Source organism: Notechis scutatus, chromosome 5, assembly GCF_049901735.1.
Source record: "Notechis scutatus isolate UNSWTSFEM ecotype Mainland chromosome 5, rNotScu1.2, whole genome shotgun sequence".
NCBI lineage: Eukaryota > Metazoa > Chordata > Lepidosauria > Squamata > Elapidae > Notechis > Notechis scutatus.
The window spans coordinates 3,430,939-3,450,366 of record NC_142013.1 but is presented as its reverse complement, the minus strand read 5'-3'; the positions used below and the strand labels follow the sequence as shown (position 1 = coordinate 3,450,366).

Here is a 19,428-nt window from a genome sequence, read left to right as displayed (position 1 = left end):
GCAAGGCTTTCCTGGAGGCCTCTGCAGGAGATAACGGAGCTCAGGATCGATCCAGAGCTTTCTAATCAGCTCCAGAGGCCTTCAGATGAAAGCCTGGCCAGCCTTGCCGGAGGCAGAAGAAATGGGCTGGCAAGGCAGGTGTTGGGGTGTGCGAGGCCTGGCTACAACTGTAAGTAGTAAGGCAGCTCCACCCATTCCCATCCTAGCTTAATTTATACCCATCCACTCTGCAGTGGGTGGGGTCCTAATTAGGGCTTATTTGGGGGGGGTAGGGCTTATATTGGGTGCACGTGTAAAAAAAATTCAAACTAGGGCTTACTTTCAGGGTAGGTTGTATTTGGGGGAAGCAGGGTATGTACATCCATGTAAAAAAGCAGAGCCAGGGGTGGGATGTCTTGAGAAGTGCAGCTGCAAGGGACTACCAAGGCCATAAATGAGAAGATTAACTAGCATCTGCCAGAAATGGTGTACTAGGGTCTCCTGCCTGGGCGGGGGGTGGGTGGGTTGGACTTGATGACCTACAAGGTCCCTTCCAATTCTCCTATTATTCTGTACCTCCGGAACTGCCCCATCGCCCGTCATGCCCTGCCTCTGAAAAGCAGGCCAGAGGACCAGAGGGCCAGCTGAGAACCGTACCTGATATCTTCGCGGGTGACCTGGGTGTATCTCAGGTTGAGCTTCTGGAAGCCTCGGTCTCTTAACCGCTGTGCATCCGTCTTCTGGCCACAGGTCTGCTGGAATCCGGGGGCGATTTCTTGGACCAGGTGCCTGTCCAGACTGGGCAACCACATCACCTGGGAGAGCAGTGGGGAGAGAAAAGGAGGGGGTTGAGGACCTCAAAGGGGCTCAGGAAAAAACAGAGGTGCTTTGGAGCAGTGGTGGCCAACCATTGGGCCAGGGACCACTGATGGGCCGCGAGAAAATTTTGGTGGTCCGCAGAGAAATGTCAGCCCCAAAGCAATTAATCCAGGCTGCGCGGGAACACAAGGCTGCGCCGGCCACTTAGCTCACAAGGCTTGTGTCGCTTGCATTGTGAACAGCATGAGGGAGTGAGGGGAGGGGGAAAGGCGGAGGGGGAACTTGCCCCACACGCCTGGCCTGGCCACTGGGCTGCTTATTTCTGCTTCTTTCTTCTTCTGCTTTTGGCTGCACGCAAGGAAAGCAGCTAAAGTCTTCCTTTCTCTCCCCCAAACTCCGCCAGAAATGAGTCTTTGGGACCCTGCAAGGCCTCCTGCTCCAAGAGGCTGCGAAGACTCATTTCTGGTGGAGTTTGGGAGAGAGAAAGAAAGACTTCTGCTGCTTCTGCTGCTTTCCTTGCATGAAGCCAAAGGTCTCTCTCTCTCTCTCTCTCTCCCCTGAGAACAGCTCTGGAGATGGTATCCTGCGATCCCAAGAACGATCGATCGGTAGGAAAATGGGGGTGGGGAATTTTTCTGCAGATTTTTTTGGGGGATTTTCCCAGGGTCTCTGGTCCACAGGATTTAAAATTATGAGTTTGGTGGTCCCTGAGGTCCAAAAGGTTGGCGGCCCCTGCTTTGGAGGAGTTAAGAGCTGCAATAGCTCACCTGACTCCAAAACAACTCAAACCTATTGCTGATGCCTTAGCTGGAGTCTTGGAAACTTATGTGGGAACACTTAACCAACATTAGCAGGACAAACAGGTTAGTACAGGTAATCCTCAACTTACAACCATTCGTTTAGCGACTGTCCGAAGTTACAACGGCACCGAAAACAGGGACTGGTGACCGTTTCCCACACTTATGACTGTTGTTAGCATCCCCATGGGTTACGTGATCAAAATTTGGACACCCTGCAACTGACTCATATTTATGACAGTTCCGTGATCCCTTTTTTGTGACCTTCTGATTCACTTAACGACCGTACTACTAACTTGACACTTGCAGTGTTACTAACAACCTGGCAAGAAAGGTGGTAAACTTAGGCCAAACTCACCTAACAACTGTCCTGCTTAGCAGTGAAAATGTTGGGCTCAGTTATGATTGGAGGTCAAGGATTCCCTGCATTTACGCCGGTCGTTAAATGAAGCAAGAGCGAAGCGCAACCCTTTCTGCAGAGCCACCTCTTCCCAGGAATGTTCTACAACTCTAGTCGTCCTTGTGGGTCTGTCAAAGCCAAGTTGCTCGATCTATCCATAATCCTCCTATTGCTTTTGCTTTTTTTTGATTTAATGTTTGCTGGCACCGATACAGAAGCCCTGAAGTCTGTCCAGCAGCCGTCTGGCACAGCCGTGGTGGTGCAGTGGTTAGAATGCAGGAGCCAGATTGCCGGGAGCAAGAAGCTGGCTCTGGAAAAGTCTCAGTGCTATTGCTGTTGTGAAGGAAGGAAGGAAGGAAGGAAGGAAGGAAGGAAGGAAGGAAGGAAGGAAGGAAGGAAGGAAGGAAGGAAGGAAGGAAGGAAGGAAGGAAGGAAGGAAGGAAGGAAGGAGGAAGGAAGGAAAGAGGAAAGAGAGGGAGGAAGGAAAGAGGGGAGGGAGGCAAGGAAGGAGGGAGACATGAGAAAAGAAGGAAAAAAGGAAAGAGGGAGGGAAGGGGAGGGAGGGAGGGAGATGGGGAAACAGGGAAGGAGGAGGGAGGGAGGAAGGAAAGAGAGACAGGTAGTGAGGGAGGAAGGAAAGGAGGAAGAAAGGAGGGAGACAGGGAGGGAGGGAGGGAGGAAAGAAGGAAGGAGGGAGACAGGGAAGAAGGAAAGAAGGAAGGAAAGAAGGAGGGAGGGAGGCAGGGAGGGAGGGAGGAAAGAAGGAAGGAGAGAGACAGGGAGGAAGGAAAGAAGGAAGGAAAGAAGGAAGGAGGGAGGCAGGGAGGAAGGAAGGAAGGGAAGGGACCCTGGTGGCGCAATGGTTAGAAGGAATATTGCAGACTAACTCTGCCCAATGTCAATAGTTCGATCCTGACCAGCTCAAGGTTGACTCAGTATTCCATCCTTCCAAGGTCGCTAAATCGAGGACCCAGGTTGCTATTGGGGGCAAATATGCTGACTCTGCAAACCGCTTAGAGGGGTCTGGAAACCACTGTGGAGCGGTATGTAACTCTAAAGTGCTATTGCTATTGCTAAATGCTACCCACAAAAATTCCCGCACAACTCACAGCCTGCTGAGGGATGCCCGAGGTGAGGACGGTGTCCAGGGTGACGTTGACAGAAGTGGCGTAATACGGGTGATCTTCGGGCAAGTCCTGAAGGTTCAAGAGGACGGTGGTGTTGTCCTTGATGGTCTCCAGCATCTCGGTCAGTTTGCAGACCGACTGGTTGGCAGCTTTTACGAAGTCAGATGGGGAAAGGGAGCTGACTGTCCAGAAGGGGTCATTCTGTGGGGAGAATTGCAAATGATGTGCTTTGAAGGTCATCCAGGTCGCGGTTGACCCACAGGTGCTTTTTCCAAAAGGCAACTGTGTTCAGAGTACTGCAGCATACATTCAGCGCCAGAAAAAGTAAGCACAGATGGGGTGAGGCTTCATCTAACTTCTTTATAAACACATAAAGTCAATTTTACAAGACCAGTTGTAGATTTCTCCAACATGGAGCAAACTCAAACAGAAGCAGACATGTTACAGGTTCAGAGCAGAGCAGAAACTCAGGAGCTCAGAAACAGACATCAGTTTCACTTTAGGTTAAGCAGGCAAGTGAAGGAAGCCCCCCCCCCCCCGATAGAAGAAGAAAGTCTCTGGGACCCTGCAAGGCCTCCTGCTCCAAGAGGCTGTGCTGGTGCGACAAGTCTCACAAGGACTCATTTCTGGCAGAGTTTGGGGGAGAGAAAGAAAGATTTCTGCTGCTTTCCTTGCATGAAGCCAAAAGTCTCTCTCTCTCTCTCTCTCCCTGAGAATGGAGCTGGAGACGGTATCCTGCAATCCCAAATAAAGAATGATTGATCGGTAGGAAAATGGGGGTGGGGAATTTTCCTGCAGACTTTTTGGGGGATTTTCCCAGGGTCTCTGGCAGGGGTGGGATTCAAATGTTTTAACAACCGGTTCTGTGGGTGTGGCTTAGTTGGTGGGTGTGGCCGACTCAATATCACTCACATCGAGGCACGCATCTCCTTGTCTGGCCTTTCATGACTGTGGGGATGCTGCAACAGTCATAAGTGTGAAAAAGGGTCATAAGTCACTTTTTTCAGTGCCACTGTAACTTTGAATGGTCACTCCACACAAGCAAAGTACCAACAAAGGAGGGGAAAAAAACTCCAGAGAAGTTCTTGAGACAGGAAGTCTAGTCCTGCCAAGAATGTAATAAGAGTTAACGGAGAGGCAGTTTCTGTAAGCAACACCAGAATGTTGCCTTCCTGCCTTCCTTACAGGATTAGCCCAGTAATTTCTTCTAACAACCGGTTCTCCCAACTGCTTAGAATGTTAACAACCGGTTCTAGCGAATAGGTGCGAACCTGTAGAATCCCACCCCTGGTCTGCGGGATTTAAAATTATGAGTTTGGTGGTCCCTGAGGTCCAAAAGGTTGGCAACCCCTGCGCTAGACTACACATACCCAATCCCACAATCATTCTTTGTATGTTTTAGCCTCCAGCCCCCTAATCTTCTTTGTAGCACTTCTCTGCACACTTTCCAAAATCTCAACATCTTTTTTTGTATTGGGTTGACCAAAACTGGATGCAGTATTCCAAGTGAGGGTAAGGCTTTATAAAGTGGTATTGTTAGGAATAACATAGGTTACCTAACGTGGTTTGGGTAAAATAATATATATAGACTATGATTGTGAATTTATGTGTGTGTCACTTTAAACTCCAAAGCATGTAATTTTGGGTGCGGCTGTAAATCGCCATAAGAGGGAGCAAGAGAACTTGATTGATTGCTGGTTTACTGAATTGCTTGCTGACAATGATGGATTGTTAACTGCGTGTTCTTTGTTGTTGCTGAAGGAAGAAAAGAGGTTTTACTTCTTCATATCTCTACTGAGAAGAGATATATTACTGGACTGATATTGTAAGTTTACCGACCTCTTTTTTGACACTGGACTTTGCAACTGATTAATCCCCGGACGGACTGAACTAGTGTATGATATATGGACTGTTTGACTATGCTAATAATCTTACTGGAATAAACTATTTAACTAGCACTGTGTATCTGTTTTACTGAGTGTAAGCTACAAAAATACTCACATATTTGCCTGCCTGCCTGCCGTGCAGGTTCTGCTAGGGTGTATATCCCTAACAGGTATTACTACTTCACATGATCTTGATTCTATCCCTCTGTTAATGCAACCTAGTATAGGCAAGTCCTCGGTTTACAACAGTTCACTTAGTGACTGTTCAAACTTACAGCGGCACTGAAAAAAAGTGAAGTTACGACCGTTTTTCACACTTACGACCATTGCAGCGTCTAAAAAGTCTAAAAATGTGGCAAAACTTACTTAGCTTACTTCCCAAAATTTCTCACTTAGCAACATCAATTTTGAGCTCCGTTGTGGTCGTTGAGCACGACCTGTATTGCATTAGCTTTTTTTTTGGCTGCTGCCACACACTGTTGGCCATTTTGTTTTGTTTGGGCTGTTTGCCACAGGGGCAACTGTCTCAGTTGTGATCCTCAACACTTTCTCTAGCTTCACTACATCTCTTGTCAGGAGTGGTAACCAGCAACTCCTGAAAGGGGACGCGGTGGCTCAGCGGCTAAGACGCTGAGATTGTCAATCAGAAAGGTCGGCGGTTCAAATCCCTAGCACCGCGTCACAGAGTGAGCTCCCGTTCCTTGTCCCAGCTTCTGCCAACCTAGCAGTTCGAAAGCACGTAAAAAAATGCAAGTAGAAAAATAGGCACCACCTTTGATGGGAAGGTGACTGTGTTCTGTGCACCTTCAGCATTTAGTCATGCCGGCCACATGACCATGGAGACGTCTTCGGCTTTGTAACGGAGATGAGCACAGCCCCCTAGAGCCAGGAACGACTAGCACAGATGTGTGAGGGGAACCTTTACCTTTTACCTTTAACCACCAACTGGACATAATATTACTACTTACTTACACACCTTGAGGAACCATTTGCCTGCATTCAATCTTTCCAAATCAGTCCAGTTGAACATAGAGGAATGATCGTAAGCAAGTTCTGGAAATACTTCCTCGACATTGGTCGTTCTTCGTAACGTCTGGTCATGCATAAGAAAAGGCACTCCGTCGTAACTGTGAACAGAAGGACACAAGAATGTAACAATTATCCCGCTGGATCAAACCAAGGTTTCCTCTTCATTCAGAATTTTGCTTCTTGCTTCTATGTCCTTGCAAATACAGGTAATTGAGACTTACAGCCATACGTTGAGTGACTGTTAAAAGTTATAATGGCACCGAAAAAACTGAGTAATGACTGTTTTTTATACTTACGACCATTGCAGCATCCTTATGATCACATGGGCAAAATCCAGATGCTTGGCAACCAGATCATATTTATTTGCAGTGTCCCAGGGTCACATGATCAACTTTTGGGACCTTCTGACAAGCAAAGTCAATGGGGAAGCCAGATTCACTTAATAACTGGGTTACTAACTTATCAATTGTCATGCCACTTGGCAACTTTAAGGCTTGTGGACTTCAACTCCCAGAATCCTTCAGCCAGCCATGCCACTGGGTACCTTTAAGGCTTGTGGACTTCAACTCCCAGAATTCTTCAGCCAGCCATGCCACTGGGTACCTTTTAAGGCTTGTGGACTTCAACTCCCAGAATTCTTCAGCCAGCCATGCCACTTGGTAACTTTAAGGCTTGTGGACTTCAACTCCCAGAATCCTTCAACCAGCCATGCCACTGGGTACCTTTAAGGCTTGTGGACTTCAACTGGCTGAGGAATTCTGGGAGTTGAAGTTCACAAGTCTTAAAGGTGCCAAGTTTGGAGACTCCAGCCTTAAATACGAGCACAAGCAGAAAAACTTACCTTATCACCACATCAGCCTGCACACCGTAAACCTTCTCCTCCACTGCCTTCTGGAACGACATCAGAGTGTTTTCAGGTGCTAACTGGAGGTGAAACAGAAAGAATAAATTATATTTTGTTTTACTGCTATGCACCAGAAACTACTAGGGGACAGAGTTTCAAACCGGAAATTAAATATGAACATCAGATATCCAAACTTGTTTTAAAAGATGTGTGCCTCCCCAGGCCAGGAACACCAATTCCACAGAAAAGCTAAAATTAATTTAATTCAAAATTAAAATTACATTTATTGAGATGGGCGATAACAACAGAATTCCACAAATCTGATTCTGTGCTGTTCCTCCTCCTCATTTATTTAATGTATATGCCCCTCCTTCATTTCACTATCCAAAGCGACACACAAACATATATACACACACACATATATATACAGATACATACATATATGTATTTGTATATACACATGCACACACAAACACACACAAATGGATACATACCAACCATACTAAGAAAATAACAATAATCAGGATTTTTTTCACTGCCAAAATGTAAAAACTAAAGGCATCTCCTAAATTTGGAAGGATTACAGTCAATTAAATGCAGGCTGAGCACCGCACTAATTGTCCTTTGCCCCTAAGGACCAAAAATGCCCTTTTTTGGGATCCATTAAAAGGAAGGGGATTTAGATGAAATAAAGTAGGGAAAAAAGACTTGAGGGCTCCTTTAAAGCCTGCCGTGTGCCGTGTTGGCCCCATTAAAAGCTCGCTGCAAAAGGGCAAGATTTGCATCACTTAATTGGAAACCCAACGAAGTGGCTGAGTTCATAGACTGGGGGCAGGCGGAGGGAGGCGGATTTCCCAGCCTTCGATCAGCTCCCACTCCAGCGTGGAAGCTCCATTATAATTTCTCGAAGGGCCCACTCTGCCGTTATAGGTAGTCCTCGACTTACAACGATCCGTTCAGTGACCCGTTCGAAGTCACAACCACTGAAAAAAAGGATCTTACGGTTGTTTTTTCTCCCTGGCGACCACTGCAGCATCCTCCATCATCATTTGAGCAATGATGTTCCATTTTAGGACCTTTCTTGCCACAGCGTCAACTCATAAAACATTCCTATGCCTGTTTTAGTAGGTGCCATAGGAAAAAAAAAGCGGGTGGGAGGAAGGAAATCTGGAAGAGCAGTTGAAAGCAAAAGTACATGCCAACTCTTATCTTTAAAAGATTGTAACTAAAATACCAGGAATATATTTAATTGGAGAATGTAATTGGAGATTGATGACATCCAGCCGGTGAATGTGCTTAATTGGAGAATCTGATTTATGACACACTGGGAGGGGGGAAACAGGGTCACAGGGGACCGTAAATTACGTAAACCAGAGTTGGCTGCATACAGGGCATTGCCAGTATGTCGCCTCTAATAAATCTATTGAAGTTGGTTGAAGTTTGGCTCGAGAATCATGATTTAATTAGGGCAATTGCTGGGATCCTGACACACAGTTAAGAGAATCCCTGCAGTCCTTAAGTTAGTAAAACTCGGTTGTTAAGTGAATCCGGCTTTCCCGTTGACTTTGCTTGGCTTCGTTTCAAGGCCTCTTCCAAACCGTGGAGGCAAATAACATCTGCCTTTTTGTCTTGGATTCTTAACCAATACTGACAGGAACTGTGAAAAATTGCCAGAGAGGTCAAAGTAATAAACTGCTTTCTCCTGCAAGGGAAAACATTTATCTTCAGACTGTTCACTCCCAGCTGAGGCTCTGTAGACCTGGGAAAACCTGAGGGGAAGAAAAGGCTGGAGAGCTGGATTGCAAGAATTCTTGAATTTGTGACACAATTCTTGAACATTTGACACTTTAGGTCAGTGATGGCTAACCTATGACACGCATGTCACTCGTGACACTCCGAGGCACTTTGACTGACATGGCTGTTGGTGTGGGGAAAACCTGCACATTTAGAGGCTGCCTGTGCTCTGCTCCAATCCTTGCTCCCTGCTTGTTGCGTGGAGGCGTGGTGTCACCGCTGCCGCGAGATCTTTGCAGCAGAGAACCAGTTTTAACCACCATAAACTGAGGTTTGTCAGTTTCATTACCTCAGGAACGCTACAGGAGGAAAGGAGATCCATGAGGTTCACAGCCCTGTAAGGTGGCCTTCCGATCCCCACATCCTGCACCTGCAGCCCTGAGACCAGGGAGACGAGTTTCACAGCCCTGTGTGATCACCCCAGCCCAGTCCGTCATAAACCAAATTATTGATATTTCTTGAAGTGACACACGACCCGAGGAAGGCTACACTTTTTCCCGATTTTCGACACACCAAGCTGAAAAGGTTAGCCATCACTGCTTTAGGTACTCTCCATCTTAGGTGCCACCTAATGTTAACACCTGCATGTGAAATGACCAAGCTCGAAGGACTCTTACAAGCTAAGAAAATAACTCTCTGTGATCCTTACCTAAGGAGAAAGCGGATTTTTATAATAGGAGAGGGATGTTACGTTGGGTATGTTTGCTGCCTTGAGTTATTTGTCAAAATAATAAAGGAGATAGATAGATTAGATAGATAGATAGATAGATAGATAGATAGATAGATAGATAGATAGATAGATAGATAGATAGATAGATAGATAGTCTTTTTCCCTACTTTATTTCATCTAAATCCCCTTCCTTTTAATGGATCCCAAGAAAGGGCATTTTTGGTCCTTAGGGGCAAAGGACAATTAGTGCGGTGCTCAGTCTGCATTTAATTGACTGTAATCCTTCCAAATTTAGGAGATGCCTTTAGTTTTTACATTTTGGCAGTGAAAAAAATCCTGATTATTATTATTTTTTTAGTATAGTTGGTATGTATCCATTTGTGTGTGTATGTGTGTGCATCATAGATAGATAGATAGATAGATAGATAGATAGATAGATAGATAGATAGATAGATAGATAGATAGATAGATATAGATAGATACAGATGATAGACAAAGATGATACAGACATGATTAGATATAGACAGACAGATGATAAGACAGACAGACAGACATAGACAGATGATAGACAAGACAGACATAGTAGATAAGATGATAGACAGACATGATATACAGACAGACAGATGGTAGACAGATAGACATAGTAGATGATAGACAGACATGACAGACAGATAAGACAGAGACAGACATGATAGAATATAGACAGATGATAGACAGATAAACATAGTAGAGGATAGATAGATATGATACACAGACAGACAGATGGTAGACAGATAGACATAGTAGATGATACAGACATGATTAGATAGACAGACAGACAGACTGATATCCCACCTTTAATGTTTTTATAAATAACTCAAGGTGGCAAAGATATCCATGTGTACCTTCCTCCTCCTATTGTCCCCATAGCTACCCTTGGGGAGGGGGGACTGGGAGAGATGGACTGGCCCAAAGTCACCCAGCTGGCTTTCATGGTTAAGGCAGGACTTGAACACAACACCATCTCCCGTTTTCTAGCTTAGTGCTAGAAAGGCTACCGTGAACCATGTATGGCTTCTTAAATCAACTGGACACCTGAGGTGGTGGCCTGGCTCTATGTTGTCAGGCGCAAAGGAACAAGGCCACATGTTAAGATTTATCGCTCAAAAATCTAAATCAACTAAACTTCACTGCTACATTGGCACCAGATAACAGAACTCAAGAGGGGTTGGATTTGGACCCTTTGTGAGAACGTAAGGATGCTAGGCTGATGAGTCGCTTAACACCGCCCCTCTGCTTTGCCTGCTCTTCTCCTGCAATGGTGAATTATTTCCCTTTCCTTGTACAGAAAATCAACAGCACAAAGGTGGAATGGATCTCGTAGGTTGAATAGGTTACTCTCCATGGAGAAAAAAACCCATTTGAATTCTTCGGGAATCACCCCTGAACAGAATCCTTGGAGAGTCCAAAAGGTGCTTTTTTTCAGGAAGCAACTGGACTTTCTGGTTTTTTTTTCTCCTTTTGAAGACGTTTTGCTTCTCATCCAAGAAGCTTCTTCAGCTCTGGATGGTCAGGAAGGGATGGATTTATTCTCCTTGCAGACAGCTGGTCATTTGCATCCTTTTAGAGGGCCGTTGAGGCCAATTGGAGGTTTATCTATGTCCTCAGGGTCCCCTGAGTAGGGCAAATGGTTCTTGTAGTCTGCATTTTTCCTCTGGAAGTCCATTCCTGCTCCGATACCATCCAAAGGGTGTTCATCCCAAATCGTATAGCTAAAATTCTACAGAGATTCTTAGTCCTCCAGGTCATCATTGTCCCAAAGGTGCTTTTTCTGGAGAACTTTCTTGTTTTTTGTTTTGAAGTCATTTCGCTTCTCATCTAAGAAGCTTCTTCAGCTCTGACAGGATAGTGGGGAATGGAAAGATTTATATTCGTTGCAAACTGCTGGTCATTTGCATCCTTTTAGAGGGTCATTGAAGCCACTTGGAGGTTTATCTGTGTCCTCAGGGTCACCTGAATAGTTTTCCAGTTCCTGTAGTCTGCAATTTTTCCTCTGGAAATCCATTCCTACTCCCACACCATTCAAAGGGTGTTCACATCTCAAATTGTATAGCTAAAAGCCTGTAGAGATTCTCAGTCCTCCAGGTCACGGTTGTCCCAAAAGTGCTTTTTCAGGAGGAAACTGGACTTTCTGGTTTTTCTTTGAATCTTTGGGAGCTTTCATTAACTTCCAGATCTCCGAGTGGATGCACCACATGAGTCAGTCAATACGTGGTTGAACATTGGAAGTGTAAATTGTAAAGAAGGAACTTTGTACCATTTATGGTGGACATGTGATTATAAGCAAAGAAATACTGGAGTTAGTCTTAATACCGGAGATTCTTAAAGTGAATATAAAGAAAAATAACTAGAGACTTTTCTTTTAGGCTTAATGGACAAAGAGCTTAGGGGGAGAAAAATTGGAACTTTGATGTTAAATATGTTGACAGTAGCAAGATTACTTTAGGCACAAAAATGGAAGGATGCTTTGATACTCATAATGGACAAATGATTGGAGTTAGCAGAGATGGCCAAATTGACTGCTTTGATTAAAGAAAAAAAAATACAATTTATTTTTGTTTCTACTTTTGGGGACTTTGTGCTCGAGGTGGGGAAAAAAAATGAAACTTTGGTTTTTGCTGATTTAGATAGAGGTCTGCTGTTCCAGCAATTCCCAGTATATATTATTATGTAAAAGTAAAAAAGTGGAGGTTTTGCATAACAGATGTCCAAATGGAGTCGTAGACGCCGATGCAAACTTGCAGTTTTATAGAAATAAATATATTTTACATCTATATATATAAGCACATAATCAGGCAAGGAGGAACCGCATGAGGTAAATCAACACCGAAGGAACATCATGAGGTAAATTTATGGGGCACGGCGAAGAAAAGGCGGGAAAAAAGGGAAACGCCCCCTTCATACCCACGGCAACCAATCACAGCACAGATTGCCTCACACCGAATCTCACCAACCAATCAACTCTAGCTATGTGCTCTGGCTCACTGCACAACCCCTCCACCTGCTCCAGCTGTTAAATTTAAATATCCAGCTGTTAAATTTAAATATTTTAAATTTAAATATTTTCCCATTGTTTTCATTATTTTTTCTTTGTATTTTGATAAACTAATAAAAAATATGAAACAATATGTGGTCGAAGGTGGCGTTCAATAATCTGCACTTAAAACTGGTGCGTGTGTGTGTATTGTGTGTGAACAGAATGAAAAAGAGGCCTACCTACCATGGGGGCTCCGCGGTGGCCAAGGATGGCAGGTCTGGGCCCCAGGTCCTTCCTTTCCATGATGCACGGGGAGGAGAAGGTGAGGGGCACCAGGTACAGTCCAAGGACAACTGCAAAATAGGTCCCAAGCATCATCAGCTGGGAAGCTGGAGGGAAGAAACATGGGAGACCTCAACTGATTTGGAATAGAGTTGGAAAGGACCTTGAGAGGTCTTCTAGTCCAACCCCCTGCTCAAGCCAGACATTCCAAGAAAAGAAAACTCACTTGATTTCAAATGAACTAATGGACGCCTAATAAAATTGCACCCTAAATCCTCTCTCCGTCTCGGCTATCTATGAGAGGATGTAGTCCATACAGATTCACAGAGTTGGAAGGGACCTTGGAGGTCTTCTAGTCCAACCCCTTGCACAAGCAGGATATCGTATTCCATTTCAGACAAAGGATTGTCCAGTCTCTTCTTAAAAACCTCCAGTGAGATGGAGCATCCACAGCTCCTGAATCCAAGCCATTCCACTGATTGTTTTCACTCTCAGGAAATTCCTCCTTAGTTCTAGGTTGCTTGTCTCTTTGATTAGTATCCACCCATTGTTTCTTATCCTGCCTTCAGATGCTTTGGAAAATAAACTGACCCCTTCAAATATTGGAACCCTGCTATGATGTCCCCCACAATTCTTCTTTTCTCTAAACTAACCAAAACCAAATCCTTCAACCGTTCTTCGTATGTTTTAGCCTCCAAGCTTTAATCAAATAGTTTCTCTTCTCTGAACTTTTTCCAAAGTCTTAACTTAACAAAGGGAAGTACTAATATCTACTCTATAAAGCCTTAGTAAGACCACACCTAGATAGAGTACTGCATTGTTTTGTTCACCATATAAAAAAGATGTTGAGACTCTAGAAAAAGTGCAGAGAAGAGCAACCAGGATGATTAGGGGACCGGAGGCTAAAACATACAACGAACGGTTGCAGGAACTGGGCTTGGCTAGTCTAGTAAAGAGAAGGACCAGGGGAGACATGATAGCGGTCTTCCAATATTTGAGGCGCCGCTGCCACAGGGAGGAAGGGAGTCAAGCTATTTTCCAAAGCGCCTGTAGGCCCGACAAGGTATAATGGATGGAAACTGAACAAGGAGAGATTTAACCTGGAAATAAGAAGAAACTTTCTGACAGGGAGAACAATCAACCCATGGAACAGAAGTTGCCCTCGGAAGTTGTGGGAGAGCCATCAGTTGAGACTTTCAAGAAGAGATTGGACTGCCATTTGTCATAAATGGTGTAGGGTCTCCTGCTTGGGCGGGGGGTTGGACTAGATGACCTACAAGGTGCCTTCCAACTCTGATTATCTGTTATCTTATTTTTTTTGTAATGTGGTGACCAAAACTGGATGCTGTATTCCAGGTGTGGTCGTACTAAGGATTTATAAAGCGGCACTAATATTTCACATGATTTTGATTCTATGGCTCTATTTATACAACCAAGGATTGTATTAGCTTTTTTGGATGCTGCCAAAAACAAAAAAACATCCGAGAGAAAGAGAAAAGATGAAACTGATACCCAAGGATTGGATTGAAAAGAAGAGTAAGTCATTATCTTGGACACAAGACAAACTTCCTGGTGATTCTTCACTGCATGGACATCAAGTCCCAGAAATCATAGTTTGTGATGTTAGCTGGAAACTTAACCACTGGTGACACAGTGGTTAAAGTGCAGCATTGCTGTCATGCCCCTGTCAGAATCTGATTCGGAGGGGGAGGCTGTGGAAGAAACTGGGGAAGGGCAAAGTCCAGCTGGGCAGAGCAGGAGAGAGGTAGAACAAGGGAGAGGGAATTCGGAGGAAAACCCAGGCCCACCTTCTCTTCATCCTAGGGCATGCAGGGAGGAACGGAGAAGGGAGCAACGTGAGTTGCATGGCTTTCGGGGGGAGGAAAGGGCCCTGATTCCCTTCATTAGCTGCAGCTGGGAACACAGTGTTTAAAAAGAGAAGCTGAGCACAGCAAAGTTGTTGGGAGCAAATTGTGAATTATCTGGTATCTTCGAGGCTTATCTGGGTTCCTGGCGTCTTCCCAACTGTGTGTGTTTTGTTGGGCTTTCAAGTCTGCAATTCCTTCTCCTGCCCTGTCAAATTAATGGCTGCAGCGTGGTTTGTTTGGATTTTTATTTACAGTTTGTATGTACTTTGTTTTCGGATTGAATTTCCTCCACTTAAAGACTGTTCTTGGGAGAGTTTTTTCTCCAGCCAAAGATAACCTGGACATTGGGGGCAAAGTTGGAGGTACTAAAAGGCACTTTTCTTACTTATGTGACTGTGTTGCCTTTGTGCCAAGCCCCGGGTCATCACAACTGCAGGCAAACTCTGCCCACAGCCAGGAGTTTGATCCTGATGGAGCTAAAGGTTGACTCAGCCTTCCATCCTTCCCAGGTCGATAAAAGGAGGACCCAGATTGTTGGAGTTAAGATGCAAATAACACTGACATTGTAAATTACCTAAAGAGTGCTGTAAAGTGCTATGGGGCAATATACAGATAGTCTTTGACTTACAACCATTTATTTAGTGACCGTTTGGAATTACAACAACCTTATTGTTTTCACACTTACGACCGTCGCAGCATTCCCATGTTCACGTGATCAAAATTGGCCACTGGTTCGTATTTATGACAGTTGTAGCGCCCCGTGGTTATTTTGTGACTTTCTGACAAGCAAATTCAAGGGGGAAAAGCCAGATTCACTTAACAACCATGTTACTAACATGACAACCGCAGCGACTCGCTTAACAACGGTGGCAAGGAAAGTTGCGAAATGGGGCAAAATGCACTTAATGGGGCAAAATGCTTAGCAGCGCAGATCTGGGGCTCCACTGTGCTCCTACGTCAAGGACGGCCTGTAATTTCATTTCCTGTTTGTTTGCTAAGATGTAGTTTGATCTCTTTTCAGGTTGCTGTTTTTATAACGCTGACCTTTGCCTGCTCTTTCCTGTCCATGGCTAAGCAGATTGCATTATTCTCGTCCGAGTTGTCTCATGCTTGGTTCCTGTTACCCAACACCTCTTGAATGTTGAACGTTTCACATTTAATCTTATGTACCAAAGGAAAGAGAATCACTTTAGCTCAGGGTTGAACTGTGGGGTCCTTAATGCTTTCTGACCTGGGTGGTTTTCTTGCAACGTTTCATGACCCAACTAGGTAATTTCATCAGTGCTAGAAGGAGATGGGGTTTGAGGAGGAGGGGGGAGGAGGAGGAAGAGGACTGTGGGGTCCTTGGTGCTCTCTGAGCTGGGTGGTTTTCTTGCAGACGTTTCATGACCCAACTAGGTAACATCATCAGTGCTAGAAGGGAGAGGGGTATGAGGAGGAAGATGAGAAGGAGGACTATGGAATCCTCGATGCTTTCAGGGGTTGCTTGTTTCTTGCAGACTTTTCAGTACCCAACTAGGCAACGTCATCAGTGCGGGGCGCAAATCCCACACTCCCCAGCACTGATGATATGACCTAGTCAGGTAACAAGATGTCTGCCAGCAAACCAGCAAGCTTAGACAAGAGCACCAAGGCCTTCCTTTCTGTGCTTTGCAATTATATCAAAGGCACAGAAGTCGTAGATCGTTCATGCTTTATTTTTACTTTTGTTGCTATTGTCGCGTCACTGGATCAAATCTTCCTCTTGAAATCTGTCAGACTTTTTGCAAACATTAGGCTTGCTAATGCAGTTTTTTTAAAAAAATAAAATAAACAAACCCTCACACACAAACACTTCATTTCCGCTCCAATCCTGACTGTCTGAATTAGAATTACAGGGAATTAGGCTGACAGCAACTAGCCAGGGGCAGCCCAGAGTGCTTACGACAGCGAGACTCAATGTGGAAAGCGAAGTGCTAGATCTGCTCGTTTTAATTTGCTGAATGTTGAACGGCCTTGTCTCTCGCTTCCTCTATTTTTGGCTCCGCGCATCTCGTCCTTGCCAACGTTATCCGATTCTCGGTGTCGCTACGGGACAAAGGTTTTCTAGCATCAAGGCAAACTTGGCAGCTTTTGGACGTCTTCAGAGCAAGCTTGTGCAACGTTTTCCTCATATATCCAAACTACAGCTGGGGTTATGATGGCAGAAGGTAATTTCCCCAGAAGGACATCGAAGCATCGCACGAAAGGAGAAAAACTTAATAAGGCAAATAAGCAAAGCAATATCCCCTTCGGCTTACTGACAACCGAACGAAAAAAGAAACCGAGAAGTCAAAAATCCGCAATTCTCGTTGTAATATACCGCAGATACGGGTTCTCTCCGATTGGAAAGTTTAGGACTTAATCAGGCACAGATTTCAATCTGCTTGTCAATCTCAGCCTTTTTTTTTTTTAAAAAAAAGGAAGAAACAAACAAATCTCCAAGGATTTCTAGGCGCAAAGATATTTACAGGTGATCCTCAACTTACGACAAAAACTGAGTCCCAAATTTCTGTTGCTAAGTGAGAAATTTAGTGAAGGGAGCTTTGCCCCATTTTACGACCTCCCTGGCCACGGTTGTTAAATGAATCGCTGCAGTTGATAAAGTTAGCAATCCGGCTGTTAAAGTGAATCTGGCTTCCCCATTGACTTTCCTTGTCAGAAGATTGCACTAGGCCCGTGACGGCGACCCTATGGCATGCGTGCCACAGGTGGCATGCAGAGCCATTTGTGCCGGCACGCGAGCTGCAGGCAAACTTACCTCACTGCACATGCGCGTGCCTCACAGCTGATTTTCAGCCAGTTTGAGGCCTTTTTTGGCCTCTCAGAAGCTTGAGGAAGGCTTCTGCAGGCTTTTCAGGCCGAAAACTAGGCCCGTTTCATCACTTCCTGTTTTTCCGGAAATACCGGAAGTGACGAAACGGGTCTAGTTTTCGGCCTCAGCAGGGGGCTGGACTAAAAGACCTCTAAGGTCTCTTCCAACTCCGTAATTCCATTCTGTTTATTCTGTTCTATTCTAAATCCTTATTTTCCTTCTCCGTAAAGTATTATGCTTGTGTGACGAAAATGAAAGTCGCCCAAAATTGCTCAGCCTCTCCAAAGTCATTCTTGCAAGGCAAGCTTCATTCCTCACATATGTGTGATGTCACAACACCCTTACAAAAGGGGGTAGAGTTGTGGCATCATAAAATTTCAGCCCTTAATTCGTGGTTTGTATGTCTTTCCCCTTCCTCGTTATTCCATTTTTCCAGCTGAATAGGAGGAAAGCGGTTCTACTTACTGGCTCTTTCGGCTTTTGCAAATTGCCCGGAAATCAACCAAGACAGGGCCGTGACCGCCACAAGGGCTCCTAGGTGCAGAAAAGGAGCAGTTGCCTATGGTGGAACAGAAATGATTTGCAAACCGTGAGTAAGATCACAGTTGTGATTCCCCTGAACAGTTAATAACAAGAGACACAGAAAAACACGGTTTGTGGGGATCCAAGATAGTTCTGCAAAGTGTTCTGACCCAAACCCTTTCCCAGTAAGACAAACAATAACCAAAGGGAACAGAAACCTTTTAATGAGTCTTACGAATCCCCGGTTAAAAGGCTGCTGCAAACTAATTAACTTTGATAAGCACAAACCTCGCCAAAACTGTACGACAGTGCCAAGAATCACAGATAAGAAATATTTCACAACACAAGAGTCTTCAAATACCAAATTAAGATACTGTAATGTCCGCGAGACTGAATTTCAAAATGTCTTTGCTTCCTGCAAAGAACGTTCACTTCACCGCTGCCTTTTATCTTCTTGAAGGAGGGGCCATTCCCTTGCAGCCTTACTCCTGAGTTGCCCGTGCAGTTGCAGCTGCTCTTTCCTGCGAGGAATCCTGCGCACACACGCACTTGGCACAGGCTCCTCGGGAACCTCCTCATCGCTGCTGCCAGCCCCCCACAATCTCTGAAGGCAGCAGTCCACTCCCTAATGGTCCTGGCCCCTCATCTGAGTCCTCGTTCTCCTCAGCCGTCCACACCTGCTGCCGGCTAACCACAACACAAAGCTGCAGGGAATTAAAAGTGGTTTTCGACTGTTGGCACTTGCATTCCAAGGTAGTCTTCAAATTACGACCCCAAAGGAGCCCAAAATTTCTGCTGCTAAGTGAGATATTTACTAAATGAATTCTAGTTTTACAACCTTTCTGGCTGTAGTTGCTAAGGGAAGCACTGCAGTGGATAAGTTAGCAACACAATTGTTAAGTGAATCGGGCTTCCTCACTGACTTGGCTCCTTTGTCAGGAGGTCGCAAAAAGGGAGACCGTCATAAATAGGAGTCAGTTGCCAAGGGTCCGAATTTTGATCATCTCACCGTGAGGAGGCTTGCAAGGGTTGCAAGTGTGAAAAAAGGTCATGCGTCACTTTTTACGTTGTCGTTGTAACTTTGAACGGTCGCTAAACAAACTGTTTTAAGTCAAGGACTACCTGTATTCTCTTTTCACTTAGCAACAGAAATGTTGGTCGTAAGTTGAGGACTACTTCGAGTCAAAAAGAGGGCTGGGAAAATATCTACAGACCCCTCACATCCTGGACATAAACCCTTTCAATTCCTTCCCTTAAAATGACGCTTTAGAGCCCTGCACACCAGAACAACTAGACACAAGGGAAGTTTTTTCCTGAATGCCATCACTCTGCTAAACAAATAATTCCCTCCACACTGTTCAACTTATTTACTAAGACTGTATTACTATTATTCCTGTACTACTAGATTATAATAACACTTTCTAGTACCTACTTCTCACTTATGACTATAACCATGTTGCTTGTATCTTTACAATTTATGCTGCTTGTATCTTTACAATTTATATTGTTTTATTTGTTCCCTAGTATGATTTGATTGCTTATTGTACCCTATGACTATTATT

General features: G+C 44.7%; 1 protein-coding gene and 1 long non-coding RNA gene across 7 annotated transcripts in view; one reads left to right on the top strand and one right to left on the bottom strand.

The window, feature by feature from the left end:
• Positions 1 to 19,428, top strand: part of LOC148130344 (uncharacterized) — a 469,114-nt gene that overhangs the window by 31,328 nt on the left and 418,358 nt on the right. The window lies entirely within an intron of this gene.
• The window catches only part of LOC113429413 (glycerophosphodiester phosphodiesterase 2-like), a 136,509-nt gene that overhangs the window by 21,118 nt on the left and 95,963 nt on the right, over positions 1 to 19,428 (bottom strand). For all 6 annotated transcript variants that reach the window (XM_087965952.1, XM_087965958.1, XM_087965957.1 and 3 more), the window contains exons 7-12: positions 17,810 to 17,903; positions 12,605 to 12,750; positions 6,879 to 6,961; positions 5,985 to 6,135; positions 3,105 to 3,323; positions 637 to 794 (exon numbers count right to left, since the gene is read on the bottom strand). In XM_087965952.1, coding sequence (XP_087822078.1) covers positions 637 to 794; positions 3,105 to 3,323; positions 5,985 to 6,135; positions 6,879 to 6,961; positions 12,605 to 12,750; positions 17,810 to 17,903 — 851 coding nt within the window. The remainder of the gene's footprint in view (positions 1 to 636; positions 795 to 3,104; positions 3,324 to 5,984; positions 6,136 to 6,878; positions 6,962 to 12,604; positions 12,751 to 17,809; positions 17,904 to 19,428) is intronic.